A 21,517-nucleotide genomic window follows, 5' to 3' on the forward strand; every position below is an offset into this window, starting at 1 on the left:
AGCATAGTTATCTTTCAAAATTTCTTCATCTTGTCTCATAGAAAAAGGAAATACAAACAGGTTTGAGAAATCAGTATACGATGACAGAATTTTCATTTTTTGAGTAAACTATTCATTTAAATATAAATTAACTACATATTCTGTATTTTCGACAATAATATTTCCTTCACATGAAACAATTCTTCATAAATCTGATTGAACCATATAACTTGTTAACGATTCACAAAACTCACAATTAGACTCTTGTTTGAAATGTGCATTTCTTCAAAATGCTGGACTTCTTATTCAAAATAGCAAATATTATAAGTCATGCGTTTTTATATTGCGTAAGAAAACAAAATCATTCTATTCTGAGAGACCTTCATTTCCTTCTTTAAAAAAACATCCCGGACAGGATGGCAAGGGTCTTTGAGCTTAATTAAAAGAGTGTATTCTAAAATAGACACTGATTAAAGTGCTCCAGATATTATAATAATTTGTATTAAAATTGTATGTTGGTTTAAATGACAAAAATGCAGCATTGTCATAATGATTGAAATGAATCACGGCCATGATAATAAAACTAAGGCAAATGAGGGAAGCAGCACTTCAGTAGGAGTTAGCCGACCTTCCGTCCAAGGTCTTGGTAAGATTTCTTCATATTATTCACATTCTTAGTCAGTAAAGTATCTCTGTTAAAGAAAAAAAAATAGTAATTGTGAATTAGTAATTTGTTTAAAAAATGACTCTGTCACACGAAAAGCTCATATGCTTTTTATATCTGATTGGATGAGCCATGCACACTTTTCTGATATTGTATTTCATTTTATTTAAGTTGAAAATTATTTGTAATATTTCATAATTAAAAAAAGCTGTAATATCATAAACTGTTTATAATACAAAAACTATGAAACTATTTTAAATCATGTTTATACAGTATATTTATATGTTTATATGTTAATAAAATATATTACTTGGCAGAAGAATTGACTATTTTGATTATTAATATTAATACAGTTTATTAACTGAACATTGGCATTTTCAATCATACTAGAACTTCTGTTTTTATTTTTTTTTAATTATTATCGATATATTTTATATGTATAATAATCTAATCTAATATAATATTTGAACCATGTTTACATATAATATTATTAATGATTCATGTTTATTATATAATATTATAATAATACATAATAACCATCTAGTAGTCTTTTGATTTTGATTATTATTAATAATAATAGATTTTAATTTGTATACATTTTTAACAGTATCAATATATTTTATATGTATAATAATATAATTTATATTAAATATACATATTATATTAATATCTACATTGCATTTTTAAACATTACAAAATGTGTATGTGTAAATTATATACAAATATTCTATAAACGTCTGTATTTAACACAAAACAAATGCATAAAATACTCAATAATTTCATACATGTATGATAGTTTCAAAAATCTTATTTCACATGGATATAATAATCTGTTACCTGTAAAATCACTGCAACAAAGACGGCCATCAGAGCCAGCAGCACCATGCGGCCCAGGCTGCCGAAGTCGACATGTTTGAGGATGAAAAAGCGTGCCCAGCCCAGCTTATCTGCTGTATGTGGTGGGTAACGCATCTTATTCACCCCCTCCATCTTCAACTGTTTGATTAGACAGCCACGCAAGTGGCTCAAGTTATCAAAGCCGTACTTGCCATGATAGTGGCCCATCCCACTGTTACCTGCAGGGGGAGCCAAAGAGCTGAGATCCAGTACAGTCCACACAACACAGCAAGACATGTATGCTTCTGCAGCTTCTCTCATGGACATCTTTGACTGGTCAAAATTACTGTTCTATTTATGTAAAAGAAAAAGTTTTCATTAAAAGAACTCACCAACTCCACCAAAAGGCAACGAGCTCACTGAGAAGTGCATCAAACAGTCATTGGCCACCACTCCACCACTAGAGGTCTCCGCAATCATATGCTTGATCAGCTATAAAGAAAGGACAGTTTTGTACAGTTGTCTTAAGTAAAACTTTATCCTTCTATATATTGTGAACAAATAATCAGTTTAAACCTTGTTGTCTGAAGTGAAGATGTACAAGGCAAGGGGTTTCTCTCTCTGGTTGATGAATTTGATGGCTTCATCTGCACTGCTAACTGTCAGGATGGGCAACAGAGGTCCGAAGATCTCCTCCTGCATCACCTTGGCATCCGGCTCCACGTCCCTTAAAACTGTTGGACCTGTCAGGAAACACATTTCGAATGCAACAGAGAATTACAATAAATCGGTTTCATTAGCTTCTAAACTGGTGCTTGTAATGACTTGTAGCATTAGCAATGCAGCACATTTTAGTCATTTATACCAATGTAGCACTCCGACTCGTCATTTTCACCGCCCACAGCGACGGTGCTGCCCTCCAACAACGCCATCAGTCTCTTGAAGTGGCGCTGATTGATGATGCGTCCGTAATCCAGACATTTTTGGGGGTCTTCGGTATAGAAATCCTGATCATCACAAACAAAAGAAAGTATGTATTAGTTCATTTGAAATTTTACATTCGTAGGTCGTTACCAGGCCCCAAACTGTCATTCACAAATAACATACGTACTTTAATATTCTTCTTGATCTCTTCAATCACTCTGTCTTGCATACTGGGGTCACACAGTATATAGTCCGGAGCAATGCAGGTCTGACCACAGTTTGAGTACTTCCCCCATGCAATACGCCTGTAAAGAATTCAATGTATTCCAAATCATTTTACAGCTTCACAAACGAAGGATTCGTTCTGAATCGACTGACCGGCAGGCAATGGCGAGGTCACAGTTGTTGTCGATGTAGCACGGGCTCTTTCCGCCCAGCTCCAGAGTGCTAGGGGTTAAGTGTTTAGCAGCGGCCTCCATGATGATTTTAGCCACTGTGCCGTTTCCAGTGTAGAAGATGTGATCAAACCGCTGCTTGAGCAACTCTTGGGTCTCTGTCACCCCACCGGTGACAACTGGATACAGCTCCTGAGATCAACCCAAACTATTAGCCCTTTTTATTTAAAGGGGTTTATAAGCCATATTAGGGCTTTTCACACTTGAAATAGTTAACCCTGGGTCATTCTACACCTTAAAAAAAATGGTTTAAAGGGGTCATATGATGCAATTTCAAGTTTTCCTTTCTCTTTGGAGGCCAATCACAATGCACAGGGTCAGCTGGCCAATCAGAGCAGACTGCGCTTGTCGGAAGGAGGGACTTTGTAGAAAACGAGGCGTTTGAGAGAGGCGGGGCATAGAGGACCTACAATAATGTACAGTATTTGAAAAATAATGTGTTTTTTGAACATTAAAGCATGTCAACATATTCTGATACACCAAATACACAAAATAATGATCTTTAAAAAAGCATCATACGACCCCTTTAAATACCTTTAAAAAGCGGTGCTAACCCAGCTTCAAAATTACCACTGTAAAATGTACCTTTACTTGGGGTTAAACATTGGGCTTAGAATGACAATAGCCCAAGGCACGGTGTCCAAAGCCCTTTTGTGTTCATTCAGAAAATTATGAATAAATGGAATCTCACTTTGTCCAGGTAAAGCGGTAAGAAATCCTCCATTACTTTGGAAGTGTGAGAACTGACTTCAGATGGCTTGATTACAGCTGCATTGCCTGCCAACACAGCATTCCTTGTAATATGACAATATTTTTTTACACTAAAAAATTACAGTCATTTTTTATCACTAGTAAAACCCTAGCTCTTTAAAAATACTGTAGAAGTATAGCTAAAAAAAAAAAACTCTTTCACTATTAAGCACTTCAAATGTATCTCTGGTGCTGAATACTCTAATTATATACACTTGCAAATATATGAACAACTTGTATATATATTTGAATATATACACAAAATATATACAATACATATATTGATATATTTGACATTTGAATTAGTAAAGGGTGATAACATTCTTAAAGACAGATAACAGACAGATTTGTGCACAGTGATAGTGAGTTTAAATCAATTACTGCATATTTACTACATTTTTTAAATTTAAGATTTGCCAATAAAGTTCAAAGAATAAATAAACAAACAAATAAATATCACTTTATATGCCTTATGTCATGTAAATGCCTTCCTGAACTTTACCACAAAAATCTAAAATATCACTGGGAGCTCTTTATGCAAGTGTACTTTGGTCTGTTAGCACAGGGCAGTGTCGCAGAAGTAGGACAAAGTACAGCCCAGTGTTATTTTAGTATCATTAAGTATCAATAATTCAAACCTGAAAATAAACAGAAGATTCTGACTTTAAAAAGTTATACAATCCTAAAATAATTCTTAATTATTTTTGGGCGCTGATAAAATGTGATCACTCAGCTTGAGTGTTGCTATTATTAAAGCAAAATGGTTGTTAAACTGATATATGAAAAGATGAATATAAAAAGCATTAAATTAGAAAAATGCCATAGCAGTGGCCTCAGACTTTAAGACCACACAAGGCCTCTAGATATGCTTATAGGTTACATAAAGAATTCATAAGCTTTTATTCATGATATTTTGCACATTTCATGTAAATTGTTTCAGATGGTCTTCAATAGACCTCCATTACCTGCTGCTATAGCTCCTATGAGGGGCCCGATGGTGACTGCCCAGGGGTAGTTCCAGGCCCCAATGACCAGCACTACTCCCAGAGGCTCAGGCTGGATGTAGACCTGGTCTGAGATGGTCATCATGCTCTTGCTCACGGGTCGAGGAGCTGCCCATTCTTTCAGATATTTCACAGCCAGGTTAATCTCACTTTCCAGACCTAGAGTCTCATACAAAGGAGTTCCACCCTCACTCTGTCACCAGATATATAAAACACAGATCAGTTACATAAGCAAACAATGTTTAGGAATGGACAACACACAAGCTGATGGGTCACCAACCCTTCCGAGATCCTTTTTGAGACCCTCTGTGATTTCATTTTGTCGTTCTCTGACAAAGCGCAGCAGGTTTTTTAGCTGGGTAATGCGGTACTCCAGTGATTTGCTCCGGCCGGTGAGGAAGGCCTTCCTGGCACGATCCACTGCTTTCTGCTCTCGAGACATACTGTGAAAGGGGAAGTCATTCATTTCACTCAAGTTATACTTCTGTCACACTTAGGGAAACTTCACGCATTGATCTCATAAATTATAAGTGAGAGCCAAGTAATGGACTGACATCTGGGCCTTTAAAAAGTGTTTCAAAACTGTTTCACAATATCAGAAATCATATGACAGCTCACGACCTAAAACTTTGCATAACAACATGGCTGTCTCTGAGCCTGCACTTTAAAAATGTTTTCAACATCATGTTATTTATAACCACATCTCAGTTTCTATTGATTTAACATAGATTTATACTCAATTTTATGAGCTTTCAGAATGCCAGCTTTTTTTATTATCATGAGCAATTCAATTCAAAGTGATTAGAAAAGTGCAATGCTCTTATTGCAGCAGGTTGTAACTTTGACACCACCTTATTTACAAAAAAATTTTAATCTGTTTTTTTATTTTTAGTTTAGAGGGTAACTTTTTTTTCTACAGTGTAACAAATGATCAAAATAATTAATTTATTTAATAGTAATAATAATAGTTTTTTATCAATTATTATCATCTTTACCATCTCAAAGAGGCAGAAAATCACTTTCACAGACTTTTTCATTAACTGTTCCCTCCTGGTGGAATGACCTGCCCAAATCAATCCGAGCAGCTGAGTCCTTAACCATCTTCAAGAAACGACTAAAAACACATCTGTTCCACCTTTATTTGACCCTCTAACTCTAGCACTTTCTATTCTATTTTAATTCTACTTTATTTATATCTCTTTTTTTTTAAACAACAAAAAACAAACAAACACTAGCTTTATATGTGTGTGTGTATAATATATGTATGTGTGTGTATATATATATATATATATAATAATTAGTTGCATTTATATAGTGCTTTTCTAGGCACTCAAAGCGCTTTACATTGTCATGGGGTATCTCCTCATCCACCACCAGTGTGCAGCATCCACCTGGATGATGCGACGGCAGCCATAGTGCACCAAAACGCCCATCACACACCAGCTTATTGGTGGAGAGGAGACAGAGTGATGACGCCAATTAACAGATATGGGGATATATATATATACGTATGTGTGTGTTTGTATATATATGCATGTATGTGTGTGTATGTGTGTATATATATACACACCTTGCTACGCGTACTGTGTTAGGCTAACCGAGACTTGTCATTTGCACTTATATATTGTTGCTCTTTTGTTAGTTTTGACTGCTTTTATTGTCCTCATTTGTAAGTCGCTTTGGATAAAAGCGTCTGCTAAATGACTAAATAAATTAGTAAATACACTCTAGTACACAGTATACTAATTTCTAGTCTCTAATAATAAATATCTAGTAATTAATAGTTACTAATTAAGTAATTAAATGGTCAAATAACTACTAATAAAATAAAAATAGATAGCAGTTAGGAAAAAGTGTAGTCACGTGACAGCCCTGATTTCAGTTTGGCAGCAGTGCACAGTAGTTTAGAAATTATGCAACGCACACATAGCGGACTATGAGACATAGTCATAGTCATATACAGTGTTGGGGAAAGTTACTTTTAAAGGTAATGCATTACAATATTGCGTTACTCCATAAAAAAGTAACTAATTACGTTACTTAGTTACTTTTTATGGAAAGTAATGCGTTACGTTACTTTTGCGTTACTTTTTAAATCTGGATAACATCTGATTTCTCTCAACATGGGGACAGGTGAGCTGTCAATCAATACAATGAAAAAAAAAAGTATTTGAAAAAGTAACTCAGATATTCTCTTGTAAATTAAAAAGTAATGCGTTACTTTACTAGTTACTTGAAAAAAAGTAATCTGATTACGTAACTTGCGTTACTTGTAATGCGTTACCCCCAACACTGGTCATATAGTCATACGTGCATGCAGAAACACAACGAAAATATACGTATTTGCCGTCCATACGGGTTATAGGAGTTACTTGAAAAAAAGTAATCTGATTACGTAACTTGCGTTACTTGTAATGCGTTACCCCCAACACTGGTCATATAGTCATACGTGCATGCAGAAACGCAACGAAAATATACGTATTTGTCTCATTTATCTCCTGAAAACGATTATAAAGTTAAGATTCATGGTGTCTCGTAGCCTTACGCAGTTGCAATTACACGTTTATAACAGGTTGGACTCTCAGAAGAAATGATTTTACTACATTGTTGCACGACATCGCTGCTGTCAGAGGCTTGTTACTAGGCAATCGATTAATACGCTTTCGAGAATGACAACAAAAAGCCTTAGTTCCGTACATTACCTTTGGTTATTAACCTGCGCGTCCACGCCTTTCGCTGTATATGTTGTGATGCGTTCAGATGAAGCGTCCAGATCAGACCGCGCGCGCAGTCAAGCTGAACGATCGTAAACATGAAACAATACTGTTCCGTTAACAGTAGATACGCAAGCGGAGGGGGCGGAGTCTCTCCAGTGGGCGCGGCCACAAAGCGTCAAAGCCAGCCCTGAGGCAGTGTATTTAGGTACACTGACAGATTACAACAGGCTACGTTGCATTTGGGTTAATGCGCCAGATGTAATACTTTCAGAATCATGCTTGTTTTAATGCTAGATTAGAGAGAACATGTCATGTATTCTACATCTTTTATAGTCTAAAGTGTATTTAAAACATAGCTTAATAAATACTCCATGCTAGTTATTCTTGGCTAACTGCAAAACGATGGGAAAGTTCATATTTAACCCAACAGAAAATGGCAAACAATAAGGCAACCCTTCAAACTTCTGTTACAAATGTAACCAATAGGGTTAAATGTGCAAATCATAAATGTTGTAAGCTAATACTAATCAGACAGAAGATGCAAAGCACAGAAGAATTCGTTAAGGCTTTTTGTTGGACTTAGGCCATCTATGCTTTTAGTGGTCAGCTGAAAGCAAAGAGCATGTTAGGCCTAATTGGTCACTTCTCATGCCAGTCACTCTTGTTCAGTGCTGTGTAGATTACTTGAAAATGACATACCGTTACTGATTTCAAATTACCAGACAAAAATAGTAGTTAGTAGTAATGTAATCCACTACATTACACATATTGGGTAATACAATCAGACTACTTTTTGATTACTTTTAAATAGGATAAGCTAGCAAATTGATATAAAAATACAAAGAGTTAGAATAAATATTCCATTCATTGTTAATAACACGAAGTGCATTAAACATAACATTACCACTGCATGATCATTCAAATAAAATGTAACGTGTTCATCAGTAGTTGATGCAATTTTGAAATGTTGAAAAAAAAAAAAAAGATTGATGTAAATCTAGCAGTCAATTTCTGTGTGGCCTCTCAATTCGTCTGACTAGCAGCGGTGGACGAAGTACACAAATCAAGTACTTGAGTAAAAGTACAGATACGTATAATAAAATATTACTCCAGTAAAAGTAAAAGTTCTCCTTTTTCAATTTTACTCGAGTGAAAGTACAAAAGTACTCAATTTTTATGTATTTAAGTAAAAAAAGTACTGATAGATTTATTTTGCAATTTTATATAGGCTACTTAATTTAATCATGTAATCAATAAAAAACTACCTGTAATCTGATTGAGTATTTTAAAATGCATAATTCAATTACAAGTACTTAATTTTTGGAATCTGATTACATAAACCAGATTACATGTAATCAGTTAGTACCCAGAATCGGCAGTGTTTTAGTAGCCTAACTTTGTTGTTACATATTATAGTTACATGGTCATAGAAATTCTTTAAAGATTTTTTCATTAAAAAATGTATAGCACATAGACAGGAAAGAGGTATTATTAAGAACTTTAAGTGAATGACTGTTGTCATACAGGATCAGGCAGACAAATATACAATGTGCACAAATGTACAGATAAGAAATGCAAATGAATTCAAATTACCTGAGAAAGTTTTTATTTGTAGACTTTAGCTTATTAAATTGCATTTAAACTGCCCAGCTCTTCACCAGCCATTGAAAACAGTTCCTCAGCATCTGTGCATACTCTATCATAGCTCCTTCTCTTTCAGGTGGATCTCTGTGGCATCATTTTGGCTTTGTATCAAAAATTCTTCTCAGTAGCACTATACCTCTAAAGTATGAAAACTGACCGAACTCCTTGAAATATTTCCCCAAACTGGCAGAATAAATGGTAGATGTTTCCACATCAAACAAAAAGACGGCCTCAGGTGTTTGCAGACTGTGAATGGAGAGGAACACAGCTGCGATGACACGTCATTAGCACCATTGTGACAGTACTGTGCCCCAGGAGTGGGAAAAGACAGAGGATCCATTGGAAAGAAAATGTATGAATGCAAACACACACATTCCCACATACCAGGCATATATGCACTCATACACGGAGTAGAGACACACACAAAAATGACTTTGTTTTTAAGCCTATGGAAGCATCAGAATTCTGAAATGAATTGCTGAACACAAAAGAAGATATTTAAAAGAATGGTAGCCTTTGACTTCCATTGTATTTTTTTCCATACTAAGGATGTCAATGGCTACCGCAAACTGTTCGGTTACCAGCATTCTTCTATATATCTTACTTTATGTTCAGCAGAAGAAAGAAACCAGTGTTGGGTATAATAATGCAAATAATGTATGTAATCAGATTACTTTTTTCAAGTAACTAGTAAAGTAACACATTACTTTTAAATTTACAACAAAATATCTGAGTTACTTTTTCAAACAAGTAACACAACTAAGATGTCATTTATTAAAGGTACAATATGTAAGTTTTCACCGCTAGAGGGCGCGTATTCAAAACAAACAAAGAAACAAAGGCGTAGTTTGATGACGCCGTGACTGAGTGGGGAATCATGGGAGTTGTCCTCTTCATCCCCACAGCCGATGTAATCCGACGGGACTCAGGCAGAAATCATGTTCATGGATGAGCTAATAAGATTTATTAACATCGTAGTATGAAGCAGAGTGAGGCGGAAAGCCGTCGAAGTGAAACGAGGCCGCTGAAGCAATTACTAATGAGAGACGAGAGCGACACACGGCTCGAAAGCAGCGGTGCTTTTATTATGCCACAGTCGAGCGCTTCCGCTCCTTCCGTTCGTGCGTATGTGGGGTAAAGCAGCGCTGTTTTTTCATACTAGATACATTTGAAAGTTTTATTATAATGCTACTCTGCGCGGTCGTCAACTGTTTAATAAAACGCACAACATATTAAAGCATCTTTGGTGTTTCCATGTTTTATACAAAACAAAAACGGAAATCGAGGTTGTATGACATCATTGGCAGGTGACACTATAGACACGGTCCGTGTCGCTAGTTAAAATTGCTTATTTCTCTGGATTTAAACGTTCTTCGAAACATTTGGGATAATGTAAATACACAAGTCAGCAAAATATACAGTATAACACTGTTCTAGTGGTTTTTGGAGATTTTAATAAAAATAATCGTACAGATTGCACCTTTAAATGACATCTGTTCTATCCCCGCGTTGAAAGAAATTGGGAGTGGGGTGCAGAGGCACTTCCTACAGCCTGAGTGAAAGGGTGTGAAAGGGCCCTTACAGTTACCAAAAATAAAACTTTTGGGTATTTTGTTATTTTAAGAAAATGAGCAAGCCCAGCCCAGGTGACAAAAAGTAACGCAAAAGTAACGCACCAAGTTACTTTCCATGAAAAGTAACTAAGTAACCCAATTAGTTACTTTTTATGGAGTAATGCAATATTGTAATGCATTACTTTTAAAAGTAACTTTCCCCAATACTGAAAGAAACTAATACAGGTTTGGAGAAACATGAGGTTGAGTAGATGATTAACAAATGAATAACATAATTTTTATTGGGTGAACTATCCGTTTAAGAACAATGCACATTTACTTTTAAACTGTAACATATGTACGTTTAGCATGTGCAGGGTGATGATGCATCAGTCAATATATTATTAAGGGAAATAAATCGAAAGAAACTAATACAGGTTTGGAGAAACATGAGGTTGAGTAGATGATTAACAAATGAATAACATAATTTTTATTGGGTGAACTATCCGTTTAAGAACAGTGCACATTTACTTTTAAACTGTAACATATGTACGTTTAGCATGTGCAGGGTGATGATGCATCAGTCAATATATTATTAAGGGAAATAAATAGAAACATTTGTTCAATTGTATTTTGACAATTTAGTTGAATAATTGAATAACCGATGAAAGACAGTAGAATCCCAGTAAAAGAGATTAATCTAAAGGTAAATTTATTCTATGACTTATGTATAGGCATATTAATATTTACATACTTAATTGCCCATATTTTAATTGAAGATATGTCATAATAGCAACAATATAAATGCAAATTAAATGAGTTCACTCATTTATACATTTATAGATTTTCATGAAAGTATAGGTCTGAAAGGTAATTCATTGAAAAATTGAATAATAACCCCACTTATTACAATAAGTATTACATTTTAAAATAATAATATAAATAACAATGTGGCACTCTGTCCCAGTTCTGGGGAACAAAAAATAAAATTATATTAAACATAATACAATCTCATAGATCACTATTTTCAATTTCAATTAAGTCAGTTAACCTCAAAACTGTTTCAAACTGACTAAATCTCACAAATGCTGATACTTAGATAAAATGACAATGAAAAAATTAGCATTGTCATTCATCAAAAGTGTTGATATGAGATTTTGTGCCATCTATTGAAAAGAGAAACAAACTTAGGGTGAGGGGGGTTATCTTCACCCGGGGGTATCTTACCCCTTTTACTCTAGTTAGTTAATATAAATGTGAAAGTATGTTGAGCGTGATGTGACTTGCTGCTATCAGCATTCATCAGAGGGTCTCTTGTTATCACAGAGTCTTTACCCATTCAGAACATTCATAGCTTTTTTTTTTTTGAGGATATCACTTGAATGTACTTGCTTACATGTCACAGCTCAAGAAAAGAGCTTGAAGGACTACAAGTGAAAATAATATTTATTCCAACATCTGCAAAGTTTGCTGAAGGCAAAGGGTGTTTAAAATGCAGAAATGTTACACTTCCGCATAACCAGTGTTAAAAAATAAAAATAAAAATCTGCAAGTCCAACACTTCACTTCCTGTCTTGGGTTGTTGTGCAGCTGTTGTCTATGTATGAACATGTATAGAAGTGTATGGCATTTAGCCGTTAGAGTGGTGTTCACTCATAGCTCAATACTCTCGCACTCAGTCACCTCTTAGTGGCCATACTGCTGCTCTACTGTGCCACACTCATGAGTGCCACTAGAGGATGTTATTGCCATCGGGATAAATAGGAGTTGAAGGATGTGAAATCAGAGGAACTTCCTCTTCCATATCTTTATAACTAAGCTTACACTTAATCTACTAGCTTTTTTAAAGATACTTCAAGATACAACTGGAGCACATTTACCTTCTTTGAGGCATGCAATATTCTTTTAATTTTTATCAAATTCAGGTAACAAATAATTTTTTATTTTTTTCTTAAATAATAATATAATATAATATAATATAATATAATATAATATAATATATAATATAACATAATATAATATAATATAATATAACCATCTTTCTATATTCAGGCATGCAGTTTGCATCTCTGTAAATTTATGTTTCATACATTGGATCATCTGTTACACTTTCAAAGTAAATAAAAACATATACATTTATTGTAGATTAAACAACAAATGCTGCATAATAGCATAAGTTGAGATCTTAGAAATGAAGATTAGAAATTTTTTATTTTTATTTTTATTACCAAATATTGCTTATTATAAATTGCTGACCAGCATGCAATGTATTTCAGTACTGCTTTAGGATATGTTTTATAAGTTAGATGTTTTGCACATATCAAAGCATGACAAATTTCATAAGTTCAATTGAGAACATTATATCATATTGAATCATAGTAATAAGGTCATTAGAAGCTTTATCCTAATGCATGCAAAACTACTGTCAGATATTACTGTAATGTAACACATCGGGAATACTTCGAGAACTATAATATTGATAGTAAAGATTAATCCTCATAAATGGCATCTAATTAAGCAATAACATTATCACTAACAAATCTTTATTATCAACTCAAATATGGAACCCTTGTTTCTTTCTTTTTTCTGGCATGTCCTTTTCTTTACATCCCAGCCAATATTTGCCAATGGATCTTGGGTAAGGAGGATTTACGTAGTCAATCCGTTTAGTCTGCAGGTCCACCCTGTAATATTTATCTAGAGGAGAAATACCACAAAATTAATATGAATATTGAAAAAATACAAATACAGTATGTTTTATTAACATAAAACATACACACTAAACTTTGGTGTCAGTAAGAATGTTTACCCAAGGCTGCATTTATTTGATCAAAAATCATTTAAACAGTAATATTGTGAAATGTTATTGGTAATTTAATTATTGTTATAGTTAATTAAAAATAAATAACTTCAAAAATCATTATAATAGACTTGGTGCTCAAGAGACATTTCCTATTAGTATCAATGTTTCTTGTTATCATTGTGTGCTGCTTAATATTTTTGTGGAAACCGTGATCAATTTTATTCAGGATTCTTTCATGAATAGAAAAATCAAAAAGCATTTATTTAAAATAGAAATCGTTTGTAACATTGTAAATGTCTTTACTGTTACATTTGATCAATTTAATACATCCCTTCTGAATAAAAGTATTAATGTATTGAAAAACAAACACTTTTTTAACAAGGTGTCATTTTTAACAAGTTTTAAGTCATAATTTTCGTCAACGACATTTTTTTCACAGGCGACAACGAGACGATAATGAACTAAAACTCTTTTTGAATGACAAAAACTCTAACGTAAATCTATTGACATTTTCGTTAATGAATAAAAACTAGACGAAAATGTTAGGGAGGGACGATTTGGGAAGAGATTCATTCAGAAGGAATCTGCTGCATGGTTCGGGGGTTAGATGCGTACATATGAATCGGCGGGACATAAGCTAAAATACACTTGCTGCACGTCGCATAAAACATACAAAAAAAGTCAATATGTGGGAGTAAGAGAAGAGCAGACATATGGATAAATCTGACGACGCAAGAGAGAACTCAATTCGGTCTGGTTTTCTGAGCGCAGACACTGAAGCATACACACACAGAAAGCGTCTCAGCGCGCAAGTACTCTTTCGCGTCGCATGAACAGAGAATTACACACAGAATGTCCGTTTTGATGAGAATTCACGTAAACACAGTTGATTACGTCTCAAGTGGACGTAAACAGCAGGGAGAATGTGTATCAGTACATTGCATCCATTGCAGCTGTGCATTCGGTTTTAAAGGGACAGCAGCCTAATTTAGAGTCATTGATGTTAATCAAGCAACAAAAGAAAGACAGAAAATCACGCACTGCTCTTGACTGAAAAACTTTAGTAGCCTTAAAGATTAATCTAAATTTATTTATAGAAATAAATATGTCTGCTTGAAAGAATGAAGAATATGGTAAACAAGTTGCTATAAAGAATGCATAATTAGCCTATATAACCATTGGTATTTCATTAAAAAGTAGACCATGTTCTTGTTCTTTGAGAAGTGGTTTTATTTAATTTGAACATAAAGGCATGTTGTGTCACCACAGTTAAATCGGTGTCTATCATGATAAAACCTTAATATCAAACCTATACAATGAGTTTGGAAATTTTAGAGAAATGCTTAATAAATGTATTACACTGTAACTAAACCCATTAGATTTTAGCCGACTAAATTTACTGTAGATTTAGTTGACTAAAATCTTATGATATTTAGTCGACTAAAACTAGTCTAAAACTAAAAACAATTCAGATGACTAAAATATGACAAACTAAATGGCATTTTAGTCAAAAGACTATGACTAAAACTAAATAAAAATTAGCTGTCAAAATTAATACTGCTAGGGGGACTCCCCTAAAAAGAGCTTGAGAGGAAGCCACAGATGCAGACAAAACCTTGGGAACATATCCTGGCCTGGGTCGTAAGGTTACTTTAACCAGACCTGGGGCGAAGTCCATACACACCTCGCTGACCGAGAGAGTTTGCAAATCCCCAACTAGCTTCAACAAAGTTAGCGCCAACAAAAGAGCAACCTTGAGAGTCAGAATCCACTCTGGAGCTGACTCCAAGGGCTCAAAAGGAGCTTCCATTAACAGACCAACCCATGTCTCCCCAGGGGAATGTCATCTAACTCTCTCCGTGCGGCGACAGCCGCAACATAATCTCTCAGGGTAGTAGCCGCCGCCCCTGCCACAAGTTTTTCTTGCAGGAACTCCAGTATTGAACCTACAGGGTAGCTGACTGAGTCTACTGCATGAGCTAAACACCATGACTCAAAAACCAAGGTCTCTGGCACTAGCAATAGTCTCCTGAACATCGGCAGGAAGACTAGAAGTCAAAGCTGGTGGCCTTTTATGGGCCATACCCACAGCTTCCAGATCTCGGGTTGAGGGTGCCAGATCTTGCCTTGAAGCTGAGATAGCAAATCTCTTCTGATCGGAATCTCCCATGGAGGATGATTCAGAAGAGAAATCAGCTCCGAGAACTACGTCTAGGAAGGCCAAAACGGGGCCACTAGCAGGAGATGGACTCCGCTCTCCCTCACTCTGCACAGTACTGCCAGAATCAGCTTGACAGGCGGAAACACATACAGTGTCAGGTTCGGCCACAGGTGAGCGAACGCATCTATGCCCAGAGGTGCTGGGGAACTAAAGGAGAACCAAAGTGGACACTGGAACTGATCTCCGTCCTGCCGAACAAGTCCCAAATCCGGGCTACCTTTGGCAGTTCAGCATCCATTCCCCTGATCTGAGTTTCTGTCTCGACAGAAAATCAGCTGCGAGGTTCAAGACTCTCGGGACGTGAACCGCTCTCAGGGAGAGGAATCTGCCTTGAGCTCAAAGGAGAAGACATGCACATGCCTGTCCAGGGTGTGTGACCGTGAACCCTCTTGGTGGTTTAGGTAGAGGGGGTCCCGCCACATTGAAAGTGCACAAAACCAACTGCGCGACACACTTACTAGGCAAGGCCTTACTAGGCAGGTCCTGTCGAGCGGATTCCTAAGAGTTTCATCCACCAAAGGAACGGTCTCATATGAAGCAGCCCCAGGGGCAGCACAGGGGAGGCTGTGGCCATGAGGCCCAAGAGCCTGCAACAAGTGCTTACAGAAACATGATGGCCTAGCCTGAAGCGGGCCATGCATGCATTTAGGCTGGAAATCCGGGCAGGAGCCAAACAGGCCTGCATCTGAACGGAATCCAAATAAACGGTCATAAAACAGTCTGTTGAGAGGGGGTGAGAACACTCTTCTTGGCGTTCATTCGGAGGCCAAGAGACCGCATGTGGCGTTGTACGTTAAATGTTAAAAGTTTTTGATCAACGTTTTCCACTTTTGATGTCATTTCTAGTGAGAAATTAATATTGCAGTAATTAAATATTCACTTAGTTATCACCAAAGCGCTCTATATTTTGATGTAGATCATTAAACCGTTACTCTGCCTAAGGCTGGACAATAATTCAATATCAATATGTATCGCGATATAATATTTTTCAATAAGAGTGATATGATTTTTAAACACATTTCCGATATTTCGATATACATTACCAGTGTTTCCCATACATTGATTTATTTGTGGCATTTGACTTTGTTGAATAAACATGAGCACTGCACGTTTCAAAATCATAACACGTCGCGGGTGTTTTATATGAATGTATCTCTGAAGGGAACGGACTGTCTTCAGAAAAGTTTCGATGGCATTTTCATTTTATCTAATAAAGAAGCATTCATGAGTGGAGCTGATTTGTTTACAGCCATTACTGGAGAAACCGCTAGTTCTACCGCTCTCAAAGCGCCTCCTGCTGGCAGAGAATCAGTTCCCGTCTCCAGCAACATGTTTTTGTTGTTGCTCTTTTTTTTGTTTTCTGCAGCAACTCATTTGTTTCAATCTATAAGAATAATCAGCCTACACAACCAGTCAACATTTTTGAACAGTAAGATTTTTCATGTTTTTTTTAAAGAAGTCTCTTCTGCTCACCAAGCCTGCATTTATTTGATCCAAAATACAGCAAAAACAGTAAAATTTTGAAATATTTTTACTATTTAAAATAACTGCTATCTATTTGAATATATTTTAAAATGTAATTTATTCCTGTGATGAAAGCTGAATTTTCGGCATCATTACTCCAGTCTTCAGTGTCACATGATCCAGAAATCATTCTAATATGCCGATTTGCTGATTATCAATATTTAAAACAGTTGAGTAAATTTTTTTCTGGATTCTTTGATGAATAGAAAGATCCAAAGATCAGCATTTCTCTGAAATAAAAAGCTTTTGTAACATTATACATTATTTCATTCAAAAGCTTGGAGTCAGCATGATTTTTTTTTTTTTTAATTATGGAAATTAATACTTTGATCAAATACTTTGATTAAATTGATCAAAAGTGATGATAAAGACATTTGTAATGTTACAAAAGATTTCTCTTTCAGATAAATGCTGTTCTTCTGAACTTTCTGTTCATCAAAGAAACCTGAAAAAAATTCTACTCCGCTGATTTCAACATAATAATAAATGATTTTTGAGCAGCAAATCAGAATATTAGAATGATTTCTGAAGGATCATCTGACTGGAGTAATGATGCTAAAATATAGCTTTGAAATCACAGGAATAAATTACATTTTAAAATATTTTCAAATAGAAAAAATAAAAATAAAAATATTTCAAAATGTTACTGTTTTTGCTGTATTTTGGACCAAATAAATGCACGCTTGGTGAGCAGAAGAGCATCCTTAAAAAACATGAAAAATCTTACTGTTCAAAAACTTTTGACTGGTAGTGTATGTTAGCCTATAGTTAAACATATTAATATTAATTAGGTGAGTGTGAGACAATTATTTGACAGTGATTTCACATTTCTTGTTTGTATGAAGGCTAAATACAAATAAAAGGTGAACATTAATTTATTTGTGCTGTTTTTTTTCTAAAATATTATATGGTTTTATATGAGGTGTCATAGACTTGGCATATTCATTTTTCATAAGTTTGTTTGCACAGACATCTATTTTGGGCGTTCTTGGCAGTTTTTACGAGGCTTTTTTTAATAGTGTTCATATCGATATCGGAATTATATCGTATCAACCGAAATTAAGAAATATATTGTGATATAAATTTTGTCCAGCCCTAACTCTGCCTCAGAAGTCTGTCCGAAATCAGTTTCGTGAGGTGCCTCCGTGCGTAAACGCTGCCTGCAAGTCATTGCCTGATAGAGCAGTGAGGCAACAAGTCAGCTGCCTAAGTTTTCGGATGCAGCCTAAACACAACAATGAACTTGACATTGGCAGGCGGCAGCCTATGACGCCACGACAGGTGCGCCCAAGAGCATAACAGGGCACCTGTAAAATACATTACAACCCCAATTCCAGAAAAGTTGGGACATTCTGTGAAATGCCATAAAATCAAGAATATGTTAATTGTTTATTCTCTTTAACCTTTATTTAATTGATTAAATTACAAATAAAAAATTCCCAATGTTTTCACTGGCCAACTTAATTGCATTTTGTAAATATAAACAAATTTAGATTTTGATGGCTACAACACACTCCAAAAAAGTTGGGACAGAGGCATGTTTACCACTGTGCAGGCCTGGACTGGCCATCGGGAGCACCGGGAGAATCCCCCCCATTCAGAATTTTTTTAAAAATTATTATTAATAATTTATATTTATGCCTTCTATATAAAAACATAACATATTTTTCTTAAATATATGCATGCATGTGTTTGTATTTATATATACATAATAAATATACACTGTACACACTCATATATTATGTAAACAAAAACTTTTATTTTGGATGCGATTAATCGCTATTAATCATTTGACAGCACTAGTTTTAATACACAGTCAAAAGGTTTTGATCAGTAAGATTTGTATGTTTTTTAAAGAAGTCTCTTCTGCTCACCAAGCCTGCATTTATTTGATCCAAAATACAGCAAAAACAGTAATATTGTGATATATTTTTATATTTAAAATAACTAATTTCTTTTTGAATATATTTTCAAATTTAATTTATTCCTGTGATTTCAAAGCGGAATTTTAAGCATCATTACTCCAGTCACATGACCCTTCAGAAATCATTCTAATAAGCTGATTTGCTGCTCAAAAAACATTTATTATTATTATGCTGAAAACATCTTTGATGAATAGAAAGTTCAGAAGAACAGAATTTATCTGAAATAGAAGACTTTTGTTACATTATAAATGTCTTTATCATCACTTTTGATCAATTTAAAGCATCCTTGCTAAATAAAAGTAATCATTTCTATAGTTCCCCTATGATGATATCCTATTTCTATGATATCCTATGCGTGGGGCAGTCTGCAAGTTGTAGGCGGTCTATGAGCCTCCTTATAGGATGCCCTAAGCTTGACCATTTACTGCGAGCATTGTCAGGCCTCCTCTCGCAAAGAGAGTTATTTTCTTTGAGGCCTCTGCTCACCATAGCTCTGAATGAGTTGAATGCTCTCTGTGAGCCTCCTTACAAGATGTCCTGAGCATGGGGTATAGTTAGGCCTCCTCTCGTTTTAGAGAGTCGTTATGCTAGGCCTCTGCTCCTAGAGCTCGGAAAACATCTACTGCGAGCATCCTCAGGCCTCCTCTGGCTATAGAGAGATATTTAATTGAGAACTACTTTCGCCAGACAGCCTCTTTGAGTTGTAGGTTCTCTGTGAGCGTCCTTACAAGATGTCCTGGGCGTGGGGTGTAGTTAGGCCTCCTCTGATTTAGAGAGTCGTCATGTTGGGGCCTCCACTCCTTGAACTCGGCCATCTACTGCGAGTGTCATCAGGCCTCCTCTCGCTATAGAGAGTTATCTCATTGAGGCTTCCGCTCACCAGAGCTCTGCTAGGACAGCATCTGTGAGTTGTAGGCTCTCTGTGAGCCTCCTTACAAGATGTCCTGTGTGGGGTGTATTTAGGCTTCCTCTTATTCTAGAGTCATCGTGCTGAGGCCTCTGCTCCTAGAGCTTGGCCATCTACTGCGAGTGTCGTCAGGCACTACAGAGAGTTAACTTCATTGAAGTATCCACTCACCAGAGCTCTGCTAGGACATACTTTTGCAGGTTGAAGGCTCTCTGTGAGCCTCCTTACAAGATGTCCTGGGCGTGGGGTGTAGTTAGGCCTCCTCTCATTTAGAGAGTCGTCATGTTGGGGCCTCCACTTCTAGAGCTCGGCCATCTACTGCGAGTATCATCAGGCCTCCTCTTGCTATAGAGAGTTATCTCATTGAGGCTTCCGCTCACTAGAGCTCTGCTAGGACAGCATCTGTGAGTGGTAGGCTCTCTGTGAGCCTCCATACAAGATGTCCTGTGCGTGGGGTGCAGTTAGGCCTCCTCTTATTTTAGAGAGTCATCATGCTGAGGCCTCTTCTCCTAGAGCTTGGCCATCTACTGCGAGTGTCATCAGGCACTACAGAGAGTTAACTTCAGTGAGGTATCCACTCGCCAGAGCTCTGCTAGGACATACTTTTGCAGGTTGTAGGCTCTCTGTGAGCCTCCTTTCAAGGTATCCTATGTGTGGGGTGTAGTAGGCCTCCTCTCGTTTTAGAGAGTCGTCATGTTGAGGCTTCCGCTCCTAGAGCTCGGATAGGTATTGGCTAGGTAGAATGAAGTGTTGCTAGGCCGCCTCTCATTTGAGAGGTGTTGTATTTAGGCCTCCACTCTGCAGAGCTTCATGGGCCAGCTGGCTTCGAGTGCTAGGCTCTCTGTGAGCTTTCTTGGATGCTGGCCTCAATGAGAGCATAGTTAGGCTTACTTTCTCCTGTGAAGGCCTCCATTCTTGAGAAGCTTTGGTCTATGGCTTTGCTGGAACAGGGGTGAGGACTCCTCAAGTCTTTGACTTGGTTCAGCCATTTAGGCACTCATTCCTTCAGCATGGCTGCGTGGGTATTCCGTTCCCCAAAAGTGGTGGTAAAGTGATGCAGCGTAAAGTTCCCATTCAAAAGGGAATGTCTCAGGTTACGCATGTAACCATGGTTCCCTGAGAAGGGGAATGAGACGCTGCGTCCCTTTGCCATGCTTCAGGAATTCCTGCATGTCTCCTTCAGACAAGAAATAGATGACACATTTTACAGGTTCCCTTTTATACTCATGCTTCAAACATGCTGAAGACATTCCCCAAAAACGCCCTCTCAGTGACGCAGCGTTTGGTTCCCCTTCTCAGGGAACCATTGTTACATGCGTAACCAGAGACATTTTTCATGATGTAAGCATGACATTTTCAGCCAAATCTGGCCCAGCTGCTCAAAATATAAATTCATTATTCTAGACTTACACAGTTTTGAACACATATTTTTTAATGATTTACCTTAAAAGGAGAATCAACAGAACATTATTTTTGTTTGAAGTACCTTTCTTAAAGAAGTAGACATTCTGCACAGGTGTGGCCTTTTCTTGGACAATCTCCACATCTATGTAGTCATCCGGGTCATAGCTCATGTCAAACCAAAATGGACGTCTTCCACTGCCCTTTTT

The 21,517-nt window shown here is 36.4% G+C and overlaps 1 protein-coding gene across 2 annotated transcripts; it reads right to left on the bottom strand.

Moving 5' to 3' along the window:
- Window positions 1–485: 485 nt before the first annotated feature.
- aldh3a2b (aldehyde dehydrogenase 3 family, member A2b) lies at window positions 486–21,463 on the bottom strand. Of its 2 annotated transcripts, none has more exons than XM_016267622.1 (11): window positions 21,394–21,463; window positions 4,894–5,056; window positions 4,575–4,806; window positions 3,551–3,636; window positions 2,783–2,991; window positions 2,592–2,709; window positions 2,346–2,487; window positions 2,057–2,223; window positions 1,873–1,972; window positions 1,481–1,719; window positions 486–671 (listed from the first exon to the last, which is right to left on the bottom strand). In XM_016267622.1, the coding sequence occupies exons 2-11, from the start codon at window positions 5,053–5,055 to the stop codon at window positions 654–656; spliced, it is 1,473 nt and encodes a 490-aa protein (XP_016123108.1). In that variant the 5' UTR covers window position 5,056; window positions 21,394–21,463; the 3' UTR covers window positions 486–653. The 2 variants fall into 2 exon arrangements, with proteins under 2 accessions (XP_016123108.1, XP_016123107.1); XM_016267621.1 differs by lacking the exon at window positions 21,394–21,463 and adding an exon at window positions 7,316–7,467.
- Between the last annotated feature and the right edge of the window lie 54 nt (window positions 21,464–21,517).

Source organism: Sinocyclocheilus grahami, unplaced genomic scaffold, assembly GCF_001515645.1.
Source record: "Sinocyclocheilus grahami isolate Dianchi unplaced genomic scaffold, SAMN03320097.WGS_v1.1 scaffold39.1, whole genome shotgun sequence".
Classification (NCBI taxonomy): domain Eukaryota; kingdom Metazoa; phylum Chordata; class Actinopteri; order Cypriniformes; family Cyprinidae; genus Sinocyclocheilus; species Sinocyclocheilus grahami.

Bases quoted from the DNA above. Each gene is read 5' to 3' on its own strand.
- aldh3a2b (XM_016267622.1), bottom strand. From the start codon at position 5,055: ATGTCTCGAGAGCAGAAAGCAGTGGATCGTGCCAGGAAGGCCTTCCTC. The intron at 4,807-4,893 runs GTTGGTGACCCA...ATCTGGTGACAG, and splicing joins TCAAAAAGGATCTCGGAAGG to AGTGAGGGTGGAACTCCTTT. The intron at 1,973-2,056 runs GTTTAAACTGAT...CTTTCTTTATAG, and splicing joins TCTTCACTTCAGACAACAAG to CTGATCAAGCATATGATTGC.